Genomic DNA, 19,473 nt, shown 5'->3' on the forward strand with positions numbered 1-19,473 from the left:
TTAATGCCATGCTCACTTCTGCATCCCGACCAGCGGAATGAACTCGGCCACAGCCTGAGGTTCTGCATAACCTTCCAGCTTCACACCTCCCTCCACCCTCTGGCCTCCAGTCAGTTCCTCAGCTATGCCAAGCTCTCTCCAGTGTCAAGGCCTTTGTACCTGATGCTCTTTCTGCCAGGAGACCCCTCCCCCCAGCCCGCTGCATGGCTCTCTCTTGCTTCAGTGTTCAGCTTAAAAACGAACCTCTTCCTGGTACTGACTTGAAAGGGACGTGAGTCGTCGGGGAGCCTTGGGTAGTTGGGGGGGGGGGGGCCGGAAATATTCTGTTCCTCATCTAAACGGAAGGTATAAAGTGTGCACGTATGTAAAAACTCATTGAGCTGTCTGTCCGTTTAAGATGTGTAGACTTTATGTAAGTAAATGTAAAAATATGGAATCCAAAAAACAATTTCCACCTCCTTCCCTGTCTCCTGTTATTCTGATTACTCTTGACCATGGCAAATGTATTTCCATCCCAACACCATTATTACATTCAGTGTTTATTTGTAAATTGTGTCTCCTGCTCGAATGGAAGCCCCATGAGGCCAGAGCCAGTCTGTCTTGTTCGCTGTGGTACCTTCCAGAGTGTAGCACAGTGCCTGTCACACAGTAGGTACGGGGAAAAAGTAGAGTGAATGAATAAACGGAAGGATGAATAAAAAAGCTTGGATTTAATGATGGAGAAAAGGGGGGCAGAGGAGTCTGCCCGAGTCCAGAAGCTCCCGACTCCCAGCCCCGGCAGACAGTTTAGGGGTCTCGCTCTGTGAAGCCCAAGTCCAGGAGCGCATTCTGTCTCTGGAGACCCCGCGCGGGCCTGTCTACACCTCATTGGGGTCGTCCTGGTCGGCGTAGATGAGGAAGCCTGTGAAGAGGCTGTCGGTCCAGTAAGGGTCGTAGAAGAGCCCGTTCTGCTCTGAGTAGAAGATCTGCAGCCAGACCTCATCACCCTGCTTGAGAGCCAGGATGGTGGAGCCCGAGGCCACATCATGGTTGCCTGTGTTGGCATCGAAGGTCCGGATGCGGTACTGGCCATTGTGCACCAGGCCGATGGCCAGGTGCTTGTTGGCCAGCGTGATGTCGTAGGTGAAGTAGTAGATCCCAGGCACGCTGCAGATGAACTTGCCGCTGGACGCGTTGTAGTGGCCACCCTCGTTCATCAGGATCTTGTCAAACTTGATGGGCAGCCGCTCCCGTGGGTAGCTCTTGGTCACCGCCACTGAGAAGGCCGACTTGGCGTGGCCGCTGCCGCAGCTGCAGGGTCCCGGGAGGCCCGGCTCCCCCTTCTTGCCCTTGGGCCCCTTCTTGCCTGGCGTGCCGTGCTTTCCCGGGGCACCACTCACCCCCTTGGGGCCGCGGGGGCCAGCCCGCCCGATGGCACCAGCTTTGCCCTTGGGTCCTGGCTTTCCCCGGTTACCTGTCCGGCCAGGGGGACCTAGAAGACAGAACAGCTGGTGTCATGAAGGGGCCCTCAGAGAACTAGGCACAGGCCTGGGGGTCCTGGCTTTCCATCTTTGCAGCACAGGCCTTTGGGTATCGGGAAGAATGAGAGGGCGTTGGAGAGTCATCTAGAAATGGGTGCAAATCCTTATGGTGTCACCTGGGGCATGTCTCCCAGTCTGAACTGGAAAGTGGAAATGGTGACACTTACCTTCCGGAATCATGGTGGATCAGGGATAAAACAACATAACAGTTCACAGCCTTTCCCCTCCGCCTTCTAAGGAAGAGTTTGGTTTATCTGTCAGGACAGTCCTTCAAAGGGCTGTGCCGGCAACGGGTTGAGTAGAGAATTGGAAGAAGCCTCTTGACCTCAAAACACTGATCTTAGTGAAATCCCTGCCCAGTGCCCAGATCCCTGCCCACATATGTGCACACGGGGTTCACTGTAGCGTCGCTTACACCAGCAAATGCTAGGAACAACTAACTGCCCATCCAAGGGGAAACGACTAAAAAATTATGGTCCATCCATAATGTGCAATTCTATGCAGGCCTTTTTAAAAAATGAGGCAGATGTATGTGCCCTATATGCAAACTTCTCTAAAAAGGTCCAGTGAAGAGGAAAGAGCAGGTGGTAGAACCTCTTTTTGTTCAGAGGAAACCACAACGCTGTTTCTATACCCACTCAGGAGCACAGCAGAGTGCCCGGCCCAGAGCAGGCACTCGCTAAATGCACTTGGCACACCCTGCAGAACGTTTGCTGTAGAACAACTGTTGGTTTTGAATACCCGTATTTCAGAAAACGTGCATTTTCTCAATACAACATTTTTGGACAATGGTTATATAGAAAACATTTATAGTCATATCCCCTAAACTCAATACAACATTTTAAGGAAAATATACAATGGGTAAAGAGTTGAGTTCCATCCAAACACAACTGTACAATGGGTACAATTGGTAGACCGGCAGAACTGGGTGTAGATGTTTTGAAAAGCCTGCAATGCCAAGCCTGCTTCTGACGGTTGCTGGTGCTACGGAACATTGGAGCATCATTGTACACAAGACAACGCTCTGTTAAGCACCATATAAAATGGGTGATCCATGTAACGTAGGCATTTTATACCCTAACAAGATACTTGGCTTCTTATATGTATATATGTAGGCATTTTACTGTTGTTTAGAGTTTGGGGTTAGCAGGTAATGCCTTTAAATTTTTCCTAGTTTAAGTAAGTGGGAAATAGATTCCCTAATAGAATTTTCTCACGGGATATCTAATTTTTCAGGGGCAGATAGCTTACACTAAGTGCCTGTCAATGCCCAGTATTATTATACACTGTGAAAATACACAGAAAACGGTCAGGAAAGATGCCTCTTTAACCCTTTAACCAGTCATCAGTGGTCCCCTCTGGAGGATGAGGGGAACACAAGAAAGGGTAGCAATTAAGGAGGATTCTTGCTTTATTTGTATTGTTTGAATTTATTACAATACGAAGGTATTTGTGTGTTACTCATATATAACTAAAAGTAAATAAAAGGGGGAAAATAAAACTAAGAAAGGTCACAAAGCCATTCCTTGAAAAATCGAAAATAAACAAAAGATGGGAGAAGGGGCGGAGAGACAAGGAGGAGTCAAGACAGAGTCGTTTTGGATTGAAGCGTTTGGGGGACGAATCAGGAAGCTTCTACCGTGCGTTCGTTACGTGATGAGCTTCCCTCTTGATGACTTTTTCGAGAAATTTCAGGAAAAGCTGACTTTCCTTTCCAAGACCTTTCTGGAGACAGATTTACACACGTCTGTTGGGGGCAGGGGGTTGGTGGCTGACCTGTCCTATGACTGTCCAGGGTGAGCCGCCTTTATCTGGGTGGCACGTCAGGGCTTTCCACCTCTCAGCGCCACCTTCCTGGGTGTGTCACGTTAATTCTCAGCACAGATTCCATACGAGGTAGGAGATATGGCCAAGAGCAGCCCCCAGCCTACATCTTCACAGCTCTTGATCCACAGAGAAAAGGCAACAGCAGAGATAACTTTCCTCCCCAGAACCAAATTAACCATGGTGGTCAGGAAATGGGATAATGCTCTCTCAATATTATAATGTCATACAAGTAAAAGGCACAATTTCCCTACTGCTTAAAATGTACATTTTGGGGTGCTATTTACACTGGAAAGTATTGGGTTACTGGGGTGATAGCTCAGAGATGCAGGGAAAGTCCAGGCTGAGTGGGACTGCAGACAGTGTCCAATGTGTTTGCTGGCTTCCTGGCATCCTTTCCTTTCAGAACCACACTTCACTACCTCAGGGAGTCCCACGAAGCTGTCAATCACAGTGACCAACTGCCTTCACTACCCAATCACACACACTCAGGGGTGGGCACAAGACCCAGTCTTGGCAAATGGTGATACCTCACCTCCATGGTTAAAGGGATTGGTCCAGGATGCCCATGTGATCAAGTAGTATCAGTTATCCTGAGATTTGCTCTATAAATCAAGCCATGAAAAAAAAAGGTTTGAGCTTACCAGGAGCCATTTCGGCAACTCCAGCCTTTTTGAGAATAAAACCAACACACAGAGAGAAGCAGAGCCTAGACAACAATATTTGAGCTCCTGGATCCAGCCATTCCTGAAGCTCAACTCTTGGACTTTCCAGTTGCATAAGTCAATAAATTCCATTTGGGGTTATAAATTGTGTTTCTGTCACTTGTAATCAAAAGAAGTCTGAAGCTGGACCAGGTGGTAGTGCAGTGGATAGAGTGTTGACCTGGGACGCTGAGGTCTCGGGTTTAAAACCTCGAGGTTGCCAACTTGATCGCAGGCTTACCAGCTTGAGCTTGGAGTCGCTGGCTTGAGTGTGGGATATAGACATGGTCTCTGGCTTAAGCCCAAAGTCATTGGCTTAAAGCCAACGACGCTGGCTTGGGCAAGGGGTCACTGGCTCAGCTGGAGTTCCCCAGTCAAGGCACATATAAGAAGCAATCAATGAACAACAACTAAAGTGCTGCAACTACGAGTTGATGCTTCTTTTTTTTTTTTTTTTTGTATCTTTCTGAAGCTGGAAACGGGGAGAGACAGTCAGACAGACTCCCACATGCGCCCAACCAGGACCCACCCGGCACGCCCACCAGGGGCGACGCTCTGCCCACTAGGGGGCGATGCTCTGCCCCTCCGCGGGGTCGCTCTGCCGAGACCAGAGCCACTCTAGCGCCTGGGGCAGAGGCCAAGGAGCCATCCCCAGCGCCCGGGCCATCTTTGCTTTAATGGAGCCTTGGCTGCGGGAGGGGTAGAGAGAGACAGAGAGGAAGGGGGGGGTGGAGAAGCAAATGGGCGCTTCTCCTATGTGCCCTGGCCAGGAATCGAACCCGGGTCCCCCCGCATGCCAGGCTGACGCTCTACCGCTGAGCCAACCGGCCAGGGCCCGAGTTGATGCTTCTTATCTCTCTCCCTTCCTTCCTGTCTGTCTCTGCATCTCTCACTACAAGAAAAAAAAAAAAGAGGTCTGAAGAGTATTTCAGGAAACTTGCCCAAAGTCATTCAGCAAATCAATGGCGCAGCTGGGGAAGAAACACAAGATTTAATACTCATTGTTTCTTTTAGGAGAATACACTACTCTGTGTGTTTTTTTTTTAAAGAGACATTAATTGGTTGATAACGAGATGGGATTAATATCAGTTTTCATAACTTCACAGAACCCCCTCTGTGCCAGGTGCTGTCACCCAGGTGGGAACAGGAGGGGCACACACTGGGCCTCTTACCTTCCTCTCCGCTGTCCCCCCTGTCCCCCTCTGTGCCAGGTGCTGTCACCCAGGTGGGAACAGGAGGGGCACACACTGGGCCTCTTACCTTCCTCTCCGCTGTCCCCCCTGTCCCCCTCTGTGCCAGGTGCTGTCACCCAGGTGGGAACAGGAGGGGCACACACTGGGCCTCTTACCTTCCTCTCCGCTGTCCCCCCTGTCCCCCTCTGTGCCAGGTGCTGTCACCCAGGTGGGAACAGGAGGGGCACACACTCGGCCTCTTACCTTCCTCTCCGCTGTCCCCCCTGTCCCCCTCTGTGGCAGGTGCTGTCACCCAGGTGGGAACAGGAGGGGCACACACTGGGCCTCTTACCTTCCTCTCCGCTGTCCCCCCTGTCCCCCTCTGTGGCAGGTGCTGTCACCCAGGTGGGAACAGGAGGGGCACACACTGGGCCTCTTACCTTCCTCTCCGCTGTCCCCCCTGTCCCCGTCCTGGCCGTCCTGGCCGTCTTTGCCGGGAAAGCCCATCCTTCCCACTGTTCCTGATGGCCCGGGGACTCCTGGGGGGCCGGGAGGGCCCTGGGGCCCGGGTAGGCTGCAGACAAGTTGAGGGGAGCCCTTCTGGGAATCCCTGGGGGCGAAGGCGCCAAGCAGAGGGTCCGCCGCACAAGGGAGCGCGCAGGCCAAGAGCACCCAGGGGATCATGGCGGTCACCTGTGGGAGGCAAGAGAGCTGTGAGCAGCTCTGTCTTTCTCTCTCTTCCTTCCTCTCTCCCTAAAGTCAGTTTTAAAAAAATTGTTTTTAAATGAACAATAAGGACAGTGCTCAGTGACAGCTGGCCCAGGGCAGGGGCCAGTGTCAGGGCAGAGCAGGGCCCTGGAACAAGCAGGGAGCAAGGGATTTCTCTGCGCTGGAGCCCAGAGGATCCCGCAGTCAGAGCCAGGAACTGTTTTGGAAATAAAGGCGGGGTGGCTAGATTCTGGTTCCAAACCTAGAGGGAGGGAGGGGAAAGTCTTCTTGGCCCTGGGAACCTCCAAGAAAAATAAGGCTCTAGAATAGATGGTCCTGCTCCCAGCCTGGGTGCCCCCAGCCCATGTTCCACACCAAGGTGGTGAGAAGCCGGGCAGGGGTGCCACGGCCCCAAGGGTCCCACACAGGTTAACTCTTCCAGGGTCTTTAAATAAATTCAGAATCATAAACTTGGGAAGGGCCCCAAGGAATGGTCTCATCCAATATCTCCAGTTACAGGCAGGGAAACTGAGACAGAGGCAAGCTGACTCTATTGGACACCTACAACATCCAAGGAACTGTGTGACACTCTTTACCTGAATTCTTTTTAATTTATTTTTTATTCAGTTTTTTTTTTTTTTTTTTTTTTTTTTTTTTTTTTTTTTTTTTTTTTTGAGAGTGAGGAAGGGAGGGGGAGAGAGGGACAGAGAGAGAGAGAAAAAGAGAAAGATTGATTTGATGTTCCACTTATTTATGCATTCACTGGTTGGTTCTTGTATGTGCCCTGACTGGGGATCGAACCCGCATGATGCTCTAACCAACTGAGCTACCTGGCCAGGGCTACCTGAATTCTTTAATTTCAAATTGACAATAAATCCTACAAAGGTGGAAAACTTAACGTTTCCATTTCTTCAGAGGAAGAAACAGAGGCTCTGTGAAGCCAAATGATTTACCCCAAATCCCACAATTGGGGTATTGGGGACAGCATTTGAACGCATGTCTGAGGGGCTCTGAGGACCCCCCCTTAGCCCGCTGCACCTTGCTCCCTTTTCCCGGTATTTTTCTTCTGTTTTACAGAAGAGGAAACTGAAGCTCAGAGAGACTAATTTGCTCATGTTTACACAGCTAGCTCGTGGCAGTTATATTTGAACTTGGGTTTGGCTGACCCTAATGCCCAAATGCTTTCCATTAAGTCAGCATTTCTTTGATTTTTCCTCCTAAATATCCCAAATTACAGAAGAGACCTTGAAGTACATGGCAAAGATACACAGAGCAAGAGAGAGATTTCTTTGATATTTTGTATTTTTTGTATTTTGCCCTTACACACACACACACACACACACACACACACACACACACACACACACTATGTAACTTTGAATATGTAAGAGCGAGGTTTTTCTCCCTCAGGATACTTGAGCAAATCGATGCTTGAAGAAAGCGTCCTGCTCTTTGAGAGGTCTGCACTTGGCTTAGCCAAGACGATGGGGCGGGGACGGGGAAGGGCAGCCTCCTGGGCTCTGTCTTCCCAGCACGAACCTCTTTGGAGTGTTAACGGGAGAGTTTCCTGGGCTGAACCAGAAGACCAGGGTGCACAGGGCACCTCCAGGGGCCCTCAGCTCATTCCTGGCTTGGACCTGACAACAGCCCCTCCCTGATCTCTGGCTCCCCACATGCACTCTCCGTGCTGAAGCCCGAGGGATCCTTTAAAAGCATATATCAGACCCGGATAGCTCTGTTGGTTAGAGCTTCGTCCCAAAGGTGCAGGTTCGATCCCCGGTCAGGGCACATACAGAAACTGATGGATGTTTCTGTCTAGCTCTCTCTTTCTCTCCCTTTCCCTTCCTGTTTCTAAAATACATTTAAAAAATAAAAGCATATTTCAGCCACATCACGTCCTGTGGTTGCTGGCTGCGAGGAGCAAATATGAGAACCCCTGGCGATGTGGCCCACGAGGCCCTGAACGACCCCCCAGCTCTTCCCACCTCTCACTGCTCCTCCAGACACCCCCTCTCCTTCAGACCAGGCTCCATCTGCCTCTTTCTGAAACCCAGGGCCCTTCTCTTTGCCATGCTAGCTCTTATATCCTGTGTTTCAGCTCGAATGTCACTTCTTCCAAGGCCTTTCCCGACGGCTCTCCCTTCGGACCCCGGCTCCTGGCTTGTGTCTCTGCAGTCCTGCAAGCTCCCCCGTACTCACTTTATTTGCCCGCATACCCGCTTCCTGGGCCTGTTACCCCTCCCATTAAAACGGAAGCCCCATGGGACCAAGCACTGCAGCTTACCTGCTATATCCCTGGGGCTTCCGACTTCTTTGCTCACAGTAGGTGTTCAAGAAATCCTTGCTTGATTAAAGAGTGTTTGAGACTCACAGACTGCCCTCAAGAACATCTACAACAAAGGGAAAACAAGGCAGTGGCCTAAATCCAAAAGGGCACCGATGCTCTTGGAGGTAAAGTAAGTTTTCTCCCTTCCTGTTCTTTTCCCTAACCCAGACCAGATCTAATCCCTCCTTCCTTTTGACCTCCTAAAGCACAAGGATCCTACCCCTACTCCGGAGGGGGGGAGGGGGCGTGCAGAATATTTTATATATAGCACCAGGTGCACCATAAATATCTGTTCAACTGACCAGAGGGAAAAAGTATTGGTCCTCCCTCACCTTTTAAAAATTATCTTTGTTTCTAAATTGTACTTTCTGGTGTGAGTTGACTAGGGGAGGCTGCGTGCCCGTCTTCCTGCTGAAGGGAAGAAATGTGAGATGGTGAAGCCCCACACACAGAACCATGACCTGCTAAACTTGGATGAAGTTCTTCAGTTTGGTTTTAATTTGTCCAGTTCCTGGCCTTTTCATCTCTCAGTTAAGTAGCTTATGATTCATAAATACACATGTCCTAGGAGGAGGTTAGGAGAAAACCGCCTCACCAGAACTGTCAGGGAAGGAGCCTCCCTCCTTCTCTCTCTCCCCCAACCCTCAGGACACGCCCCGTGCCTTCTAGCTCCTTCCCAGTTGCCCTCCACCCAGACTTTTTTTTTTTTTGTATTTTTCTGAAGCTGGAAACGGGGAGAGACAGATAGACTCCCGTATGTGCCCGACCGGGATCCACCCGGCACACCCACCAGGGGGCGACGCTCTGCCCACCAGGGGGCGATGCTCTGCCCCTCCGGGGCGTCGCTCTGTCACGACCAGAGCCACTCTAGCGCCTGGGGCAGAGGCCAAGAAGCCATCCCCAGCGCCCGGGCCATCTTTGCTCCAATGGAGCCTTGGCTGCGGGAGGGGAAGAGAGAGACAGAGAGGAAGGAGAGGGGGAGGGGTGGAGAAGCAGATGGACGCCTCTCCTGTGTGCCCTGGCCGGGAATCGAACCCGGGACTTCTGCACGCCAGGCCGACGCTCTACCACTGAGCCAACCGGTCAGGGCCCCACCCAGACTTTGATGTGAGAAGGGCCCGAAGTGGGGACATCTGTCTCTCGCGGACTCTACCCGAACACGGTCTGCCACTAGAAAAGTCCGGGGACACTTGTCTGGGCCTTGAGCAAGGCTCTTAGGCCTGAGTTCTGAATGATGTCCCTTGGACATCAGGGGATATAAATTAGGTGCAAATAAACGTGACCTGTTGGTTATCAGGCTGTGACACGCTGATGTGCAGCGGTGGCGTTGAACTCGGTGATGGAGAGACGTGAGAAACCCAGCCACTCAGCATCCTTGACTATCCAGTAGAAACGCCCATCTGGGAGTTGGGGGAGGAATAATGAGACAGTGTCATCAAAGCTTCTAGCTCAGTATGTGACACTGTAAGTCAGGGGTCGGGAAACTTTTTGGCTGAGAGAGCCATGAACGCCACATATTTTAAAGTGTAATTCCGTGAGAGCCATACAATGACCCGTGTACTTTACGCATTATCCAATAAAAATTTGGTGTTGTCCCGGAGGACAGCTGTGATTGGCTCCAGCCACTCGCAACCATGAACATGAGTGGTAGGCAATGAATGGATTGTAATACATGAGAATGTTTTATATTTTTAACATTATTATTATTATTATTTTATTATTATTTTTTTTTCATTTTTCTGAAGCTGGAAATAGGGAGAGACAGTCAGACAGACTCCCGCATGCGCCCGACCGGGATCCACCCGGCACGCCCACCAGGGGCAATGCTCTGCCCACCAGGGGGCGATGCTCTGCCCATCCTGGGCGTCGCCATGATGCGACCAGAGCCACTCTAGCGCCTGGGGCAGAGGCCAAGGAGCCATCCCCAGCGCCCAGGCCATCTTTTGCTCCAATGGAGCCTTGGCTGCGGGAGGGGAAGAGAGAGACAGAGAGGAAAGTGCGGCGGAGGGGTGGAGAAGCAAATGAGCGCCTCTCCTGTGTGCCCTGGCCAGGAATCGAACCCGGGTCTTCCGCACGCTAGGCCGACGCTCTACCACTGAGCCAACCGTCCAGGGCCACATTATTATTTTTTTATTAAAGATTTGTTGGCCCTGGCCGGTTGGCTCAGCGGTAGAGCGTCAGCCTGGCGTGCGGGGACCCGGGTTCGATTCCCGGCCAGGGCGCATAGGAGAGGCGCCCATTTGCTTCTCCACCCCCCCTCCTTCCTCTCTGTCTCTCTCTTCCCCTCCCGCAGCCGAGGCTCCATTGGAGCAGGGATGGCCCAGGCGCTGGGGATGGCTCCTTGGCCTCTGCCCCAGGCACTGGAGTGGCTCTGGTGAGGCAGGGCGACGCCCCAGAGGGGCGGAGCATCGACCCCTGGTGGGCAGAGCATCGCCCCTGGTGGGCAGAGCATCGCCCCTGGTGGGCGTGCTGGGTGGATCCCGGTGGGGCGCATGTGGGAGTCTGTCTGACTGTCTCTCCCCGTTTCCAGCTTCAGAAAAATACAAAAAAAAAAAGATTTGTCTGCGAGCTAGATGCAGCCATCAAAAGAGCCACATCTGGGCCCTGGCCGGTTGGCTCAGTTGTAGAGCGTCGGCCTGGTGTGCAGGAGTGCAGGGTTAGATTCCTGGCCAGGGCACACAGGAGAAGCGCCCATCTGCTTCTCCACCCCTCCCCCTCTCCTTCCTCTCTGCCTCTCTCTTCCCCTCCCACAGCCAAGGCTCCATTGGAGCAAAGTTGGCCCCAGGCGCTGAGGATGGCTCTATGGCCTCTGCCTCAGGCACTGGAATGGCTCTGGTTGCAACAGAGCAACGCCCCATTTGGGCAGAGCATCGCCATCTGGTGGTATGCTGGGTGGATCCTGGTTGGGCGCATGCGAGAGTCTGACTGCCTCCCCGTTTCCAACTTCAGAAAAAACAAAAAACAAAAAACAACGAACCACATCTGGCTCACGAGCCATAGGTTCCCAACCCCTGATCTAAGTGCTCAGCAGGTGGACAGAACTCTGCCTAAAACGCCTCCTGACGCTTATCTCCTTCCTCCCAAGCCCCTCCCCCAGCTGCCTGGCTCACCCTTCGGGTCTTCTTGGGTTGAATGGCCTCTCTGCAGAGAGGCCGCCCCAGCACAGGGTCTAAACCCCTCCGCCCACCCTGTTTATCTACTCAGACCACCCTGGTCTTCCTTTCGCAGCACGTGGCTCAAGTTGTGATCACATATTTATTTGTTTCTTGACTTGTTAGCTGTCTGTCTTTCCTCTGGAGTGGAAGGCCCAAGAAAGCAGAGGCCCTGCTGGTCAGGCTCTGTGTTACATCACCAGAGCCCAGCATGGTGCCCACCCAGCACGGTGCCCCACACGCATGGAGTGCTGAACTCATAGTTTTTCCAGCCACCAATGAAATAAATGGTCACTCAGAATGCAAGAGCAGCAGGATCAGAAGGATCTCAGTAAACGTGCGGACGACAAAGCCACGGAGGGAAACCCAGTGAGGGGACTGGACTTGGACTATGAGGGTCCGGGTCCTGGCTTTGTAACTTACTGGTCATGTGACTGACGACACCTTTTTGCCTCTTATCTGGGCTTTCATCTCCTAAACTACACAGTGGAGATAGAAACACCTCTCTGCCTTACAGGACTGTTCTGAGAATCCAACAAGATAGAGGATGTTGAAAGCAAAATGTGATACAAAGTTACAGCCTTGTTTAAAATGATAACTGCAGCAGTCCTGACCTCACACTAGGGGCCCCTGGAATATTCCATGGGGAGGTCTAGTTCTTGGATGGGGGAGGATATCTGAATCTGACCCAGCTGGGCAATTCTCCCAGTGTTTGGAGTTAAAAATGTAAGGGCTGGTGGTTGGAATGGGGCGGCGCTTGCTCACAGATGAAACATGCTAAAAATTGGCTTTAATGGGAGTGCAAATTCTATAATGAGAAACACCCCACGCTTTCCCTGAATTCCAGGAAGCAAATTAGAAACAGCCCTCCCCAGCCTCTCGGAGAGCTGGGGCGCCCTCTGGAGGAGAGAGGGGCTGGCCGCAGAGGCTCCCGCGGTGCTCACCCAAAGGCCCGCTTCCCCGGGGTCTCCAGACCCCTGCCCCTTTGGGAACACTCCAGCATGCAGCGTCGAAATGCAGATCATTAAAAGTCATGGGACCTGCTTGTCGAAAGGCCCTGGAAAATATCTGATCTGTTTTCTCTCTTTCCACCCCCTATTTCTGGCTCAGTCTAGGAAAAAAAAAGAAAAGGTCCAAGGCCAAACCATGACCTCATGAGGCCTCAGGAACCATGATCTCGCACAGTTTGTCTCTGTGGCACTCCTGAGAGCACACCAGAAGCCAGCCTGGTGGCCCCTGCATTGACACCCCAAATCCTTAGAAACCAGAGAACGTGGCATGTGCCGGTGGTGGGCACGAAGCCCACCCCTTTGGGCTCCGGGCTGCTTCACGTTGAACCTCAGCTGCCTGTGCGGTGAGGTCCAGAGTGAGGCTTTGGAGTGGCGGAAGCCAGAGCCATCGAGCTCTGAAGCTGGCCAGTACTGCAGCGAGTGAGCGAGAAGAACTCAGCTGATGTGCCAGATGTGGGGGGAGGGAAGGAGGCCTGTATCTAGCTTCTCCTGAGGGCCAGCCTCCAAGGGGTAGGCCAGAGAGCTGAGGAGGTTTGAACAGTGCTGTCCAGTAGGCCTAGGACATGAGGTCACCTGTTATTTTGTTTTGTTTTTGTATTTTTCTGAAGTTGGAAACTGGGAGGCAGTCAGACAGACTCCCACATGCGCCTGACTGGATCCACCCGGCACGCCCACCAGGGGGCGATGCTCTGCCCATCTGGGGCATTGCTCTGTTGCAACCAGAGTCATTCTAGCACCTGAGGCAGAGGCCATGGAACCATCCTCAGCACCTGGGCCAACTTGACTCCAATGGAGCCTTGGCTGTGGGAGGGGAAGAGAGAGACAGAGAGGAAGAAGAGGGGGAGGGGTGGAGAAGCAGATGGGCACTTCTCCTGTGTGCCCTGGCCGGGAATCAAACCTGGGACTCCTGCACGCCAGGCCGACGCTCTACCACTAAGCCATCTGGCCAGGGCTGTCACCTGTTATTTTAAATAGCCTCATTGCCATATTAAAAAGGTAAAAAAAAAAAAGCAGCAATCCTGGCTCTTTGGATTAGAACATAGTTCTGATATGCCAAGGTTGAGGGTTCAATCCCCGGTCAGGGCACATATAAGAATCAACCAATGAATGCATAGATAAATGGAATAACAAATCATTGTTTCTCTCTTTAAAATCAATCAATCAGAATATAAAGTTCAGTCTAAAAAATTTTTTTTAAAAGCAGGTGAAATCGCCTGACCAGGTGGTGGCGCAGTGGATAGAGCATCGGACTGGGATGCGGAAGGACCTAGGTTCGAGACCCCGAGGTCGCCAGCTTGAGCACGGGCTCATCTGGCTTGAGCAAAGAGCTCACCAGCTTGGACCCAAGGTCGCTGGCTCTAGCAGGGGGTTACTCGGTCTGCTGAAGGCCCACGGTCAAGGCACATGTGAGAAAGCAATCAATGAACAACTAAGAAGTCGCAACGTGCAACGAGAAACTGATGATTGATGCTTCTCATCTCTCTCCGTTCCTATCTGTCTGTCCCTGTCTATCTCTGCCTCTGTAAAAAAAAAAAAAAAAAAAAAAAGCAGGTGAAATCAATTTTAATAATATGTTATTGCCTAACATATCTCAAACACCATCATTTCAACATGTAATCAATGTAAAAATTATTGTATTTTATTTACTAAAATAATTTTTCCCCATTGATTGAGAGGGGAAAGGAGGGGGGTAGAATTATCAGCTCACCATTCCACTTAGTTGTTCCATTTACTTGTGTACTCATTGATTGCTTCTTGTACGTGCTCTGACTGGGGATTGAACCGATGACTTCGGTGCACCAGGATGATGCTTTATCCACCGAGCCACCTGGCCAGGGCTCAATGTGAAAATTGTGAATGAGGTAGTTTACATTCTTTAATTGGCACGAAGTCCTGGAAACCTGGTTTGTATTTTACACTTGCAGCATCTCTTATTTCAGACTGGCCACATTTCAAATGCTCGACAGCCACACGGCAGCTAGTGCATTAGCTCTAAGCATAGCTGGTTGGTTGGAATCCCAGGACCTGCTGTGGGACCTTTTACAAATTACTTATCCCCTTTCCCTCAGCCTTGTCCTCTCCAAAACGGGGATGGCATTAACAGCACCTACCTTCGCAGGTTGTTAGGAGGGTATAATGCTGCTAGAACAAGGTTTGGCATATGGTGGGAGGTATCTAAGCATTACCTGTTGTTATTCATCATTTCTTGTCCTTCTGAAAATCAAGCAAGACAGCAAATGTTGGAAGTAAAGCCTGATACAAAAATTCAGACCTTGTTTAAAATTGTAATTGTCACCAACTGCAACTGAATGAATGAAAAACAGCCTTGACCTCCCTCCATGAGTCCTGTGGCTTTTCAAGTGGAGGTCCCTGTAGTTTTAGGATAAATTCTCCCATTTCCACTTAAGCTTGTTTGAGTTGTGTTTCTGTCGGTTGCTATCAAAAGAGCGTACTAGGGAGGCTTGTCCTTCATTCCTGCCTAGTCATTTGCGCTAAGGGAAGTCTTGGGGGTCCCTGTCTTGGCCCCACACCTCTGAGCCACCTGGTGTGACCATGCCCCACAATACAGGTGAATAATAAAGACAGATGAATCGATGGGATAGTGCTTAGCACTTCAAGTGACAGAAGGCTGATGGGACATCATGTATGCTGGTGCTTGGTACTATGGCTTGGCGAGGATGCCCAGTAAATGGTGTCACCTATTTTTCCTGCCTTTGAGGCCAGGAATGGGGATGCGAAGACGTGGTTGCCACTCTTCCAGAGCACACGGTATGGTGAGAGGATCCAGCCCGGCACACCTGTATGACTGGAAGAGAGAGTAAGCATGCTCCTCCTTTCTCTCTGCAACATGCTCTCTCTCAAAGGGCAGCCAGGACCACACTGAAGGCAGGGAAGGAAATCGGGGGTCAGGCGATTGCTTGGAATAGCACCGAGGGAGCAACGCTTGACGATCTGGGAACTGAGGGACAATATCAAAGTCTGAACTCTGAAGGGTTGAGGAGAAAAGCCTGGGTTTTATTGCTTGACTTCTCTGGGCTTGCTGGTCTCCACGGAGTCACTTCCAGTCAGGCCCTGACAGACATTCAGAATAACGCTAAAGATCTGACATAGGACTGGCCGTCAAGAAGCACAGAACTGGTCTGGCAGTTAAGACATAGTTGAGAATCACTTTCTAGCTATTTGTCCTCTGTTATCTCTGAGCCTCAGTTTCCTTGTCTGTAAAATGGGAGGGAAATACAGTATGGTCATATTTGAATGATTTGCATTTGAAATAGCATGATGTAAACATATTTATGGTTTCACTTTATGTGTGAAAGTTTGTCAAGAACCTTGCAAAGCAGCATGAACTGTAAATTGCAGACTGTGTTTATGCTATAGCCACCGGCAGCCCTATGCTAATCGGGCAACAGAAATACTGCCATCTTTTGGCAGGTGAGTGTTGAATTACACCAGTCTGAATTATACGACGTCTTTAGGAATGTCTCCCTGTGTGATTTGCTTGCCTGCACCTCCCTTATAGAGAGCAACTATGAACATTAAATGAGAGAATGCAGTAACCAGCCCTCAGGAAGCACTCAGTAACAGTAACGTTATTCTGATACAATGACATGCGAAAAGAGGGAGAGATTAAAATGCACAGCCCCGTGGGCATGTGAATTTGCCACTCCTGAACTAGAAGAAAGGGGGATTCTCTGTGTATGTGTTCTCGGTGTACGTTGTATGTTCTTGTTTTAAAGCATTGCTGTTCATTTTCTCCTTTAAATCTCCCCACAGTTCTAAGAGATTGATACTATCATCCCCATGTGGCAAAAGAGAAAACAACTCAGAAAAATGAAGTCATTTCCCCTCCAGGGTCAAAGCTGGGATGGAACCCAGGCCTGTTGACTCAGGGCCCAGGGCTCATGTCCCTCCACCGTGGTCCCTCTGCTTGGGCACAAACCTTACCAGGGCAGCTTTGTAAATAAGTCACTTACAGAAATACACAAATCCAAGGGAGAATTATTTTCTTGGAAAAAAAATGATTCAGCATAAAATTTCTTTCAAAAGTAAACGTAGACTAGAACTTCATGCAAGTTTCTACAGGGGTTCATCCCACTGAAGCAAAGCCAGGTTGACAGTCCTTTGACATGAGGAGGGCGTGTGGGAAGCTGTGAATGTATACACTCCGTTACCCCACGGTGAACGTTCAGAGGCTGGGACTGTGGAGAAAAGGGCCTGGTCGTCTGTGCCCACTTAGCAGGTGAAAATGAGAGAAGGAATAGCAAGATGGGGCAGAATGGAGGGATCTGCAAAGAAGGAAGTAAAGTCTTGGGGGAATTTGCTGGATATTTGGTGGAAGCAGGAGAGCTTCTTGCCCTGGCCTGATAGTTTAGTTGGTTAGAGAATTGTCCTGATAGGCAGAAGTCGCCAGTTTGATACCCAGTCAAGGCACATACAGAAACAGATCGATGTTTCTGTCTTTCTCTCTCTCTCCCTTCCTCTCTACCTAAAATCAATTGATAAATTAAAAAAAAAAAATGACCCCAGACTTGTGAAAGAAATCTCAATTCATTCGTACAATGCACACACTGAGACACAGTTATAAGGACAAAGTAAGTCCGTATATGCCGATAGGGAAAGATGGCCAAGATACACAAAGTGAAAAAGGCCAGTTGCCGCATAGAATGTGAAGTGTGGTTATCTTTGAATTAAAAACAAAACAAAAAAAAGAGATATACAAAAATACATATGAGATTTCTGAAGGGACCTACCATCTTGTTAAAGAGGTTACCTTTCACAAGTGGGAGGTATATGGTCTTTTACTTTTTTCACTTTCTACTTTTTTCAAGTGCCTGAATTTCTTACGATGAACATTGTTCGTTTTATGTTGTTTAAAACAAAAGGTAACCCTAAGGCTGAAGGACTGGAAGACAGGCAAGGCTGGCATCCCTGCCAGTGGCCGGGTAAGTCAGAAACCCGGGAAGAAACAGAGCCTGTGGTGCACAGAACGAAGGGCGCGCAGAAAGGGAGAATGGAGAGGACTTTCAACAGTGCTGTCTGAGCTCAGCTGTGGGTTGACATATATAGGTCACGGTTGCTGCTCTATTGCTGCCGGTTCAGTGTGGCAGGGACCCAGGGTCTCTGGGAGATGGCCAGTCTAAGGAGAGGGCTCTTGAGGGCTCCAGGCAAGAGACCAGGTTCACGCTGAGGACTCACGGTGTGAGAGGAGGGGCCTGGGCTGGGAGACCACTGGGGCCACTGCAACACTCAGCTGAGAGACCCAGTCCTGGAATGGGCCGCGGCAGTGGGGATGGAGAGATAAGAACAAGGTTTGGGGGAGGACGGAGAGTGAAGAGAGTTGTGAAGAATTGCGTGCAAATCTCAGCTGGCCCTTTAGTATCTTTTAAGTTCAGTTTGCCGCTCTGTATTAATGTATTTAATTAAACGAATGTTGTGAAGGTTAAATGAGATAATGCTCTTGATAAATGTTAACTATGATTGTTAGCTCAGGTACTGGACTTAGCCTCACCAGGGTTCAAATCCCTTTACCACCAGTAACTAGCTGTTCCATCCTGAGCGAGTCAGTAACATCTCTGAGCCTGGTTGCTCTTTTGCAGATAAGGATAAGCTGCTGTCATGGAAACGAAATCGCACGCGCAGAAAGGCTCGCAGGGCCCCGCACGAGATATATTACTACCAACAGGAAAACCACCGAGCACAGAGCCTGGCACACAGTAAGCGCTCAATAAATGTTCATTCATGTTATATAGAATTCAGAGGGCAGAGGTCAAGAGGTAGGAATCTCTGGACTGTCCCGCCTGCAAAGAGGGGGCGCTCGCAGTCCTCCCCTCCCACCGACTCCTACTTGCTACCCCTCCCCAGCACCGCGTCTTTTCCCCGTTTCTGCCCGCACTTTCCCCGGACCGCCCGCGGCCACTCACCCTCGCTGCCGCCCGCCACGTCCAGGAGCGTCTGGAGCGACAAAACTGTCCACGGTGCTCCGCGTCCCCGCCTCCTGCGGCGACAGCCGCCCTCCTGGCGCGACGCCAGCTCCCGGCATACTTTTCCTATCCCGTCACCGGCCGGAGCGCCTTCCCATCACGTGGGCCCGCCTGCTGCGCGGCGCTCCTCCTTGGGAGTCGGTTTGGAAAAACTTTCAGCGCTGGTGACAACTTGGATGTGTCCATGCATCTCTCCATGTGTAGAGCCTGCCAATGTATTTGGAGGTTTATGTGCGTGAAAGTGATTGTTACCCAGGCATTTTCAAGGGTATGCGTACGTGTGTCTGTCTGTTGCTTGCACATGAGCATTCATGTGGCTGGATGGGAGGGTGCATGTGGGTGGGATAGCTTACAACAGAGTACATCTCCCTGTGGACTGAGTGTGCATATATTTGAGAGTAAGAATTGTGTATGCAAATATACATCAGGGCTTATGTATGCACATGTACATTCACAAATCCACTACTGCTGCTTGCTATGTACCTGAAATGTACTTCGTCTGCTAGGTGTCCACAGTAGTGGCTTGATATCTGTGCATTGGGTACATGTTTAAATGTGCGTACCAGTATGCATAACCACATACCAGTCTGTATGTGCATGATGCCTTGGGCACCTGTTTGTGCAGTGGCTCATTCTTTGTGTTTATATGTATGCATGCGTTGGTGTGGATTTTCCAGATGTGAGTATGCGCATGTATGATACAACAGTGTGAGCTGGTGTCCTGTCATAGCCCTCATCTCCCTCCTCTCCAGAAGATAAGGCTTCACTGGGCTCACTGCACACAGCAACCCTGGTTAGGTAACAAGCAGACACTAGGGGAAAGAAAGGTCATCAGAGGCTGGGCTTTTGCTCCTCTCTCTTCCACTAGCTACCAGTATTTCACTGGACTGCCAGAGCGTCTGGTTAACACGTGGTATATGACCCAAGGTTTACAGTTAGAATTTTAATGCAGGTATGCATTCGAACTCTAATGCTGGTTCTACCACCTTAGATAAGTCAGTTACTTCATGGATGGTGTTTCATTTTCTGAAAAGTTGGGAGAATGACATTATTGCCCTGCTCTTCCCCACAAAGTT

The 19,473-nt window shown here is 50.4% G+C and overlaps 1 protein-coding gene across 7 annotated transcripts; it reads right to left on the reverse strand.

Annotated features, from left to right (window-relative positions):
• Positions 1-515: 515 nt before the first annotated feature.
• On the reverse strand, positions 516-18,401 carry C1QTNF2 (C1q and TNF related 2). Of its 7 annotated transcripts, none has more exons than XM_066341560.1 (4): positions 18,338-18,368; positions 8,213-8,318; positions 5,661-5,913; positions 516-1,471 (listed from the first exon to the last, which is right to left on the reverse strand). In XM_066341560.1, the coding sequence occupies exons 3-4, from the start codon at positions 5,902-5,904 to the stop codon at positions 858-860; spliced, it is 858 nt and encodes a 285-aa protein (XP_066197657.1). In that variant the 5' UTR covers positions 5,905-5,913; positions 8,213-8,318; positions 18,338-18,368; the 3' UTR covers positions 516-857. The 7 variants fall into 7 exon arrangements, with proteins under 7 accessions (XP_066197657.1, XP_066197659.1, XP_066197658.1 ...); XM_066341562.1 differs by lacking the exon at positions 18,338-18,368 and adding an exon at positions 9,538-9,552; XM_066341561.1 differs by lacking the exon at positions 18,338-18,368 and adding an exon at positions 8,587-8,609.
• Positions 18,402-19,473: the final 1,072 nt, after the last annotated feature.

The sequence above is a fragment of the Saccopteryx leptura genome, chromosome 6 (assembly GCF_036850995.1).
Source record: "Saccopteryx leptura isolate mSacLep1 chromosome 6, mSacLep1_pri_phased_curated, whole genome shotgun sequence".
Classification (NCBI taxonomy): Eukaryota; Metazoa; Chordata; class Mammalia; order Chiroptera; family Emballonuridae; genus Saccopteryx; species Saccopteryx leptura.

What these genes read in the sequence shown, in the direction of transcription:
- C1QTNF2 (XM_066341558.1), bottom strand. Translation starts at nt 14,145, where the DNA reads ATGGAACAACTAAGTGGAATG. An exon ending in TGGAACAACTAAGTGGAATG is followed by an intron (nt 5,914 to 14,124) that starts GTGAGCTGATAA and finishes TGCCTCCCACAG; the next exon opens with GTGACCGCCATGATCCCCTG. An exon ending in GGGGGACAGCGGAGAGGAAG is followed by an intron (nt 1,472 to 5,660) that starts GTAAGAGGCCCA and finishes TCTGTCTTCTAG; the next exon opens with GTCCCCCTGGCCGGACAGGT.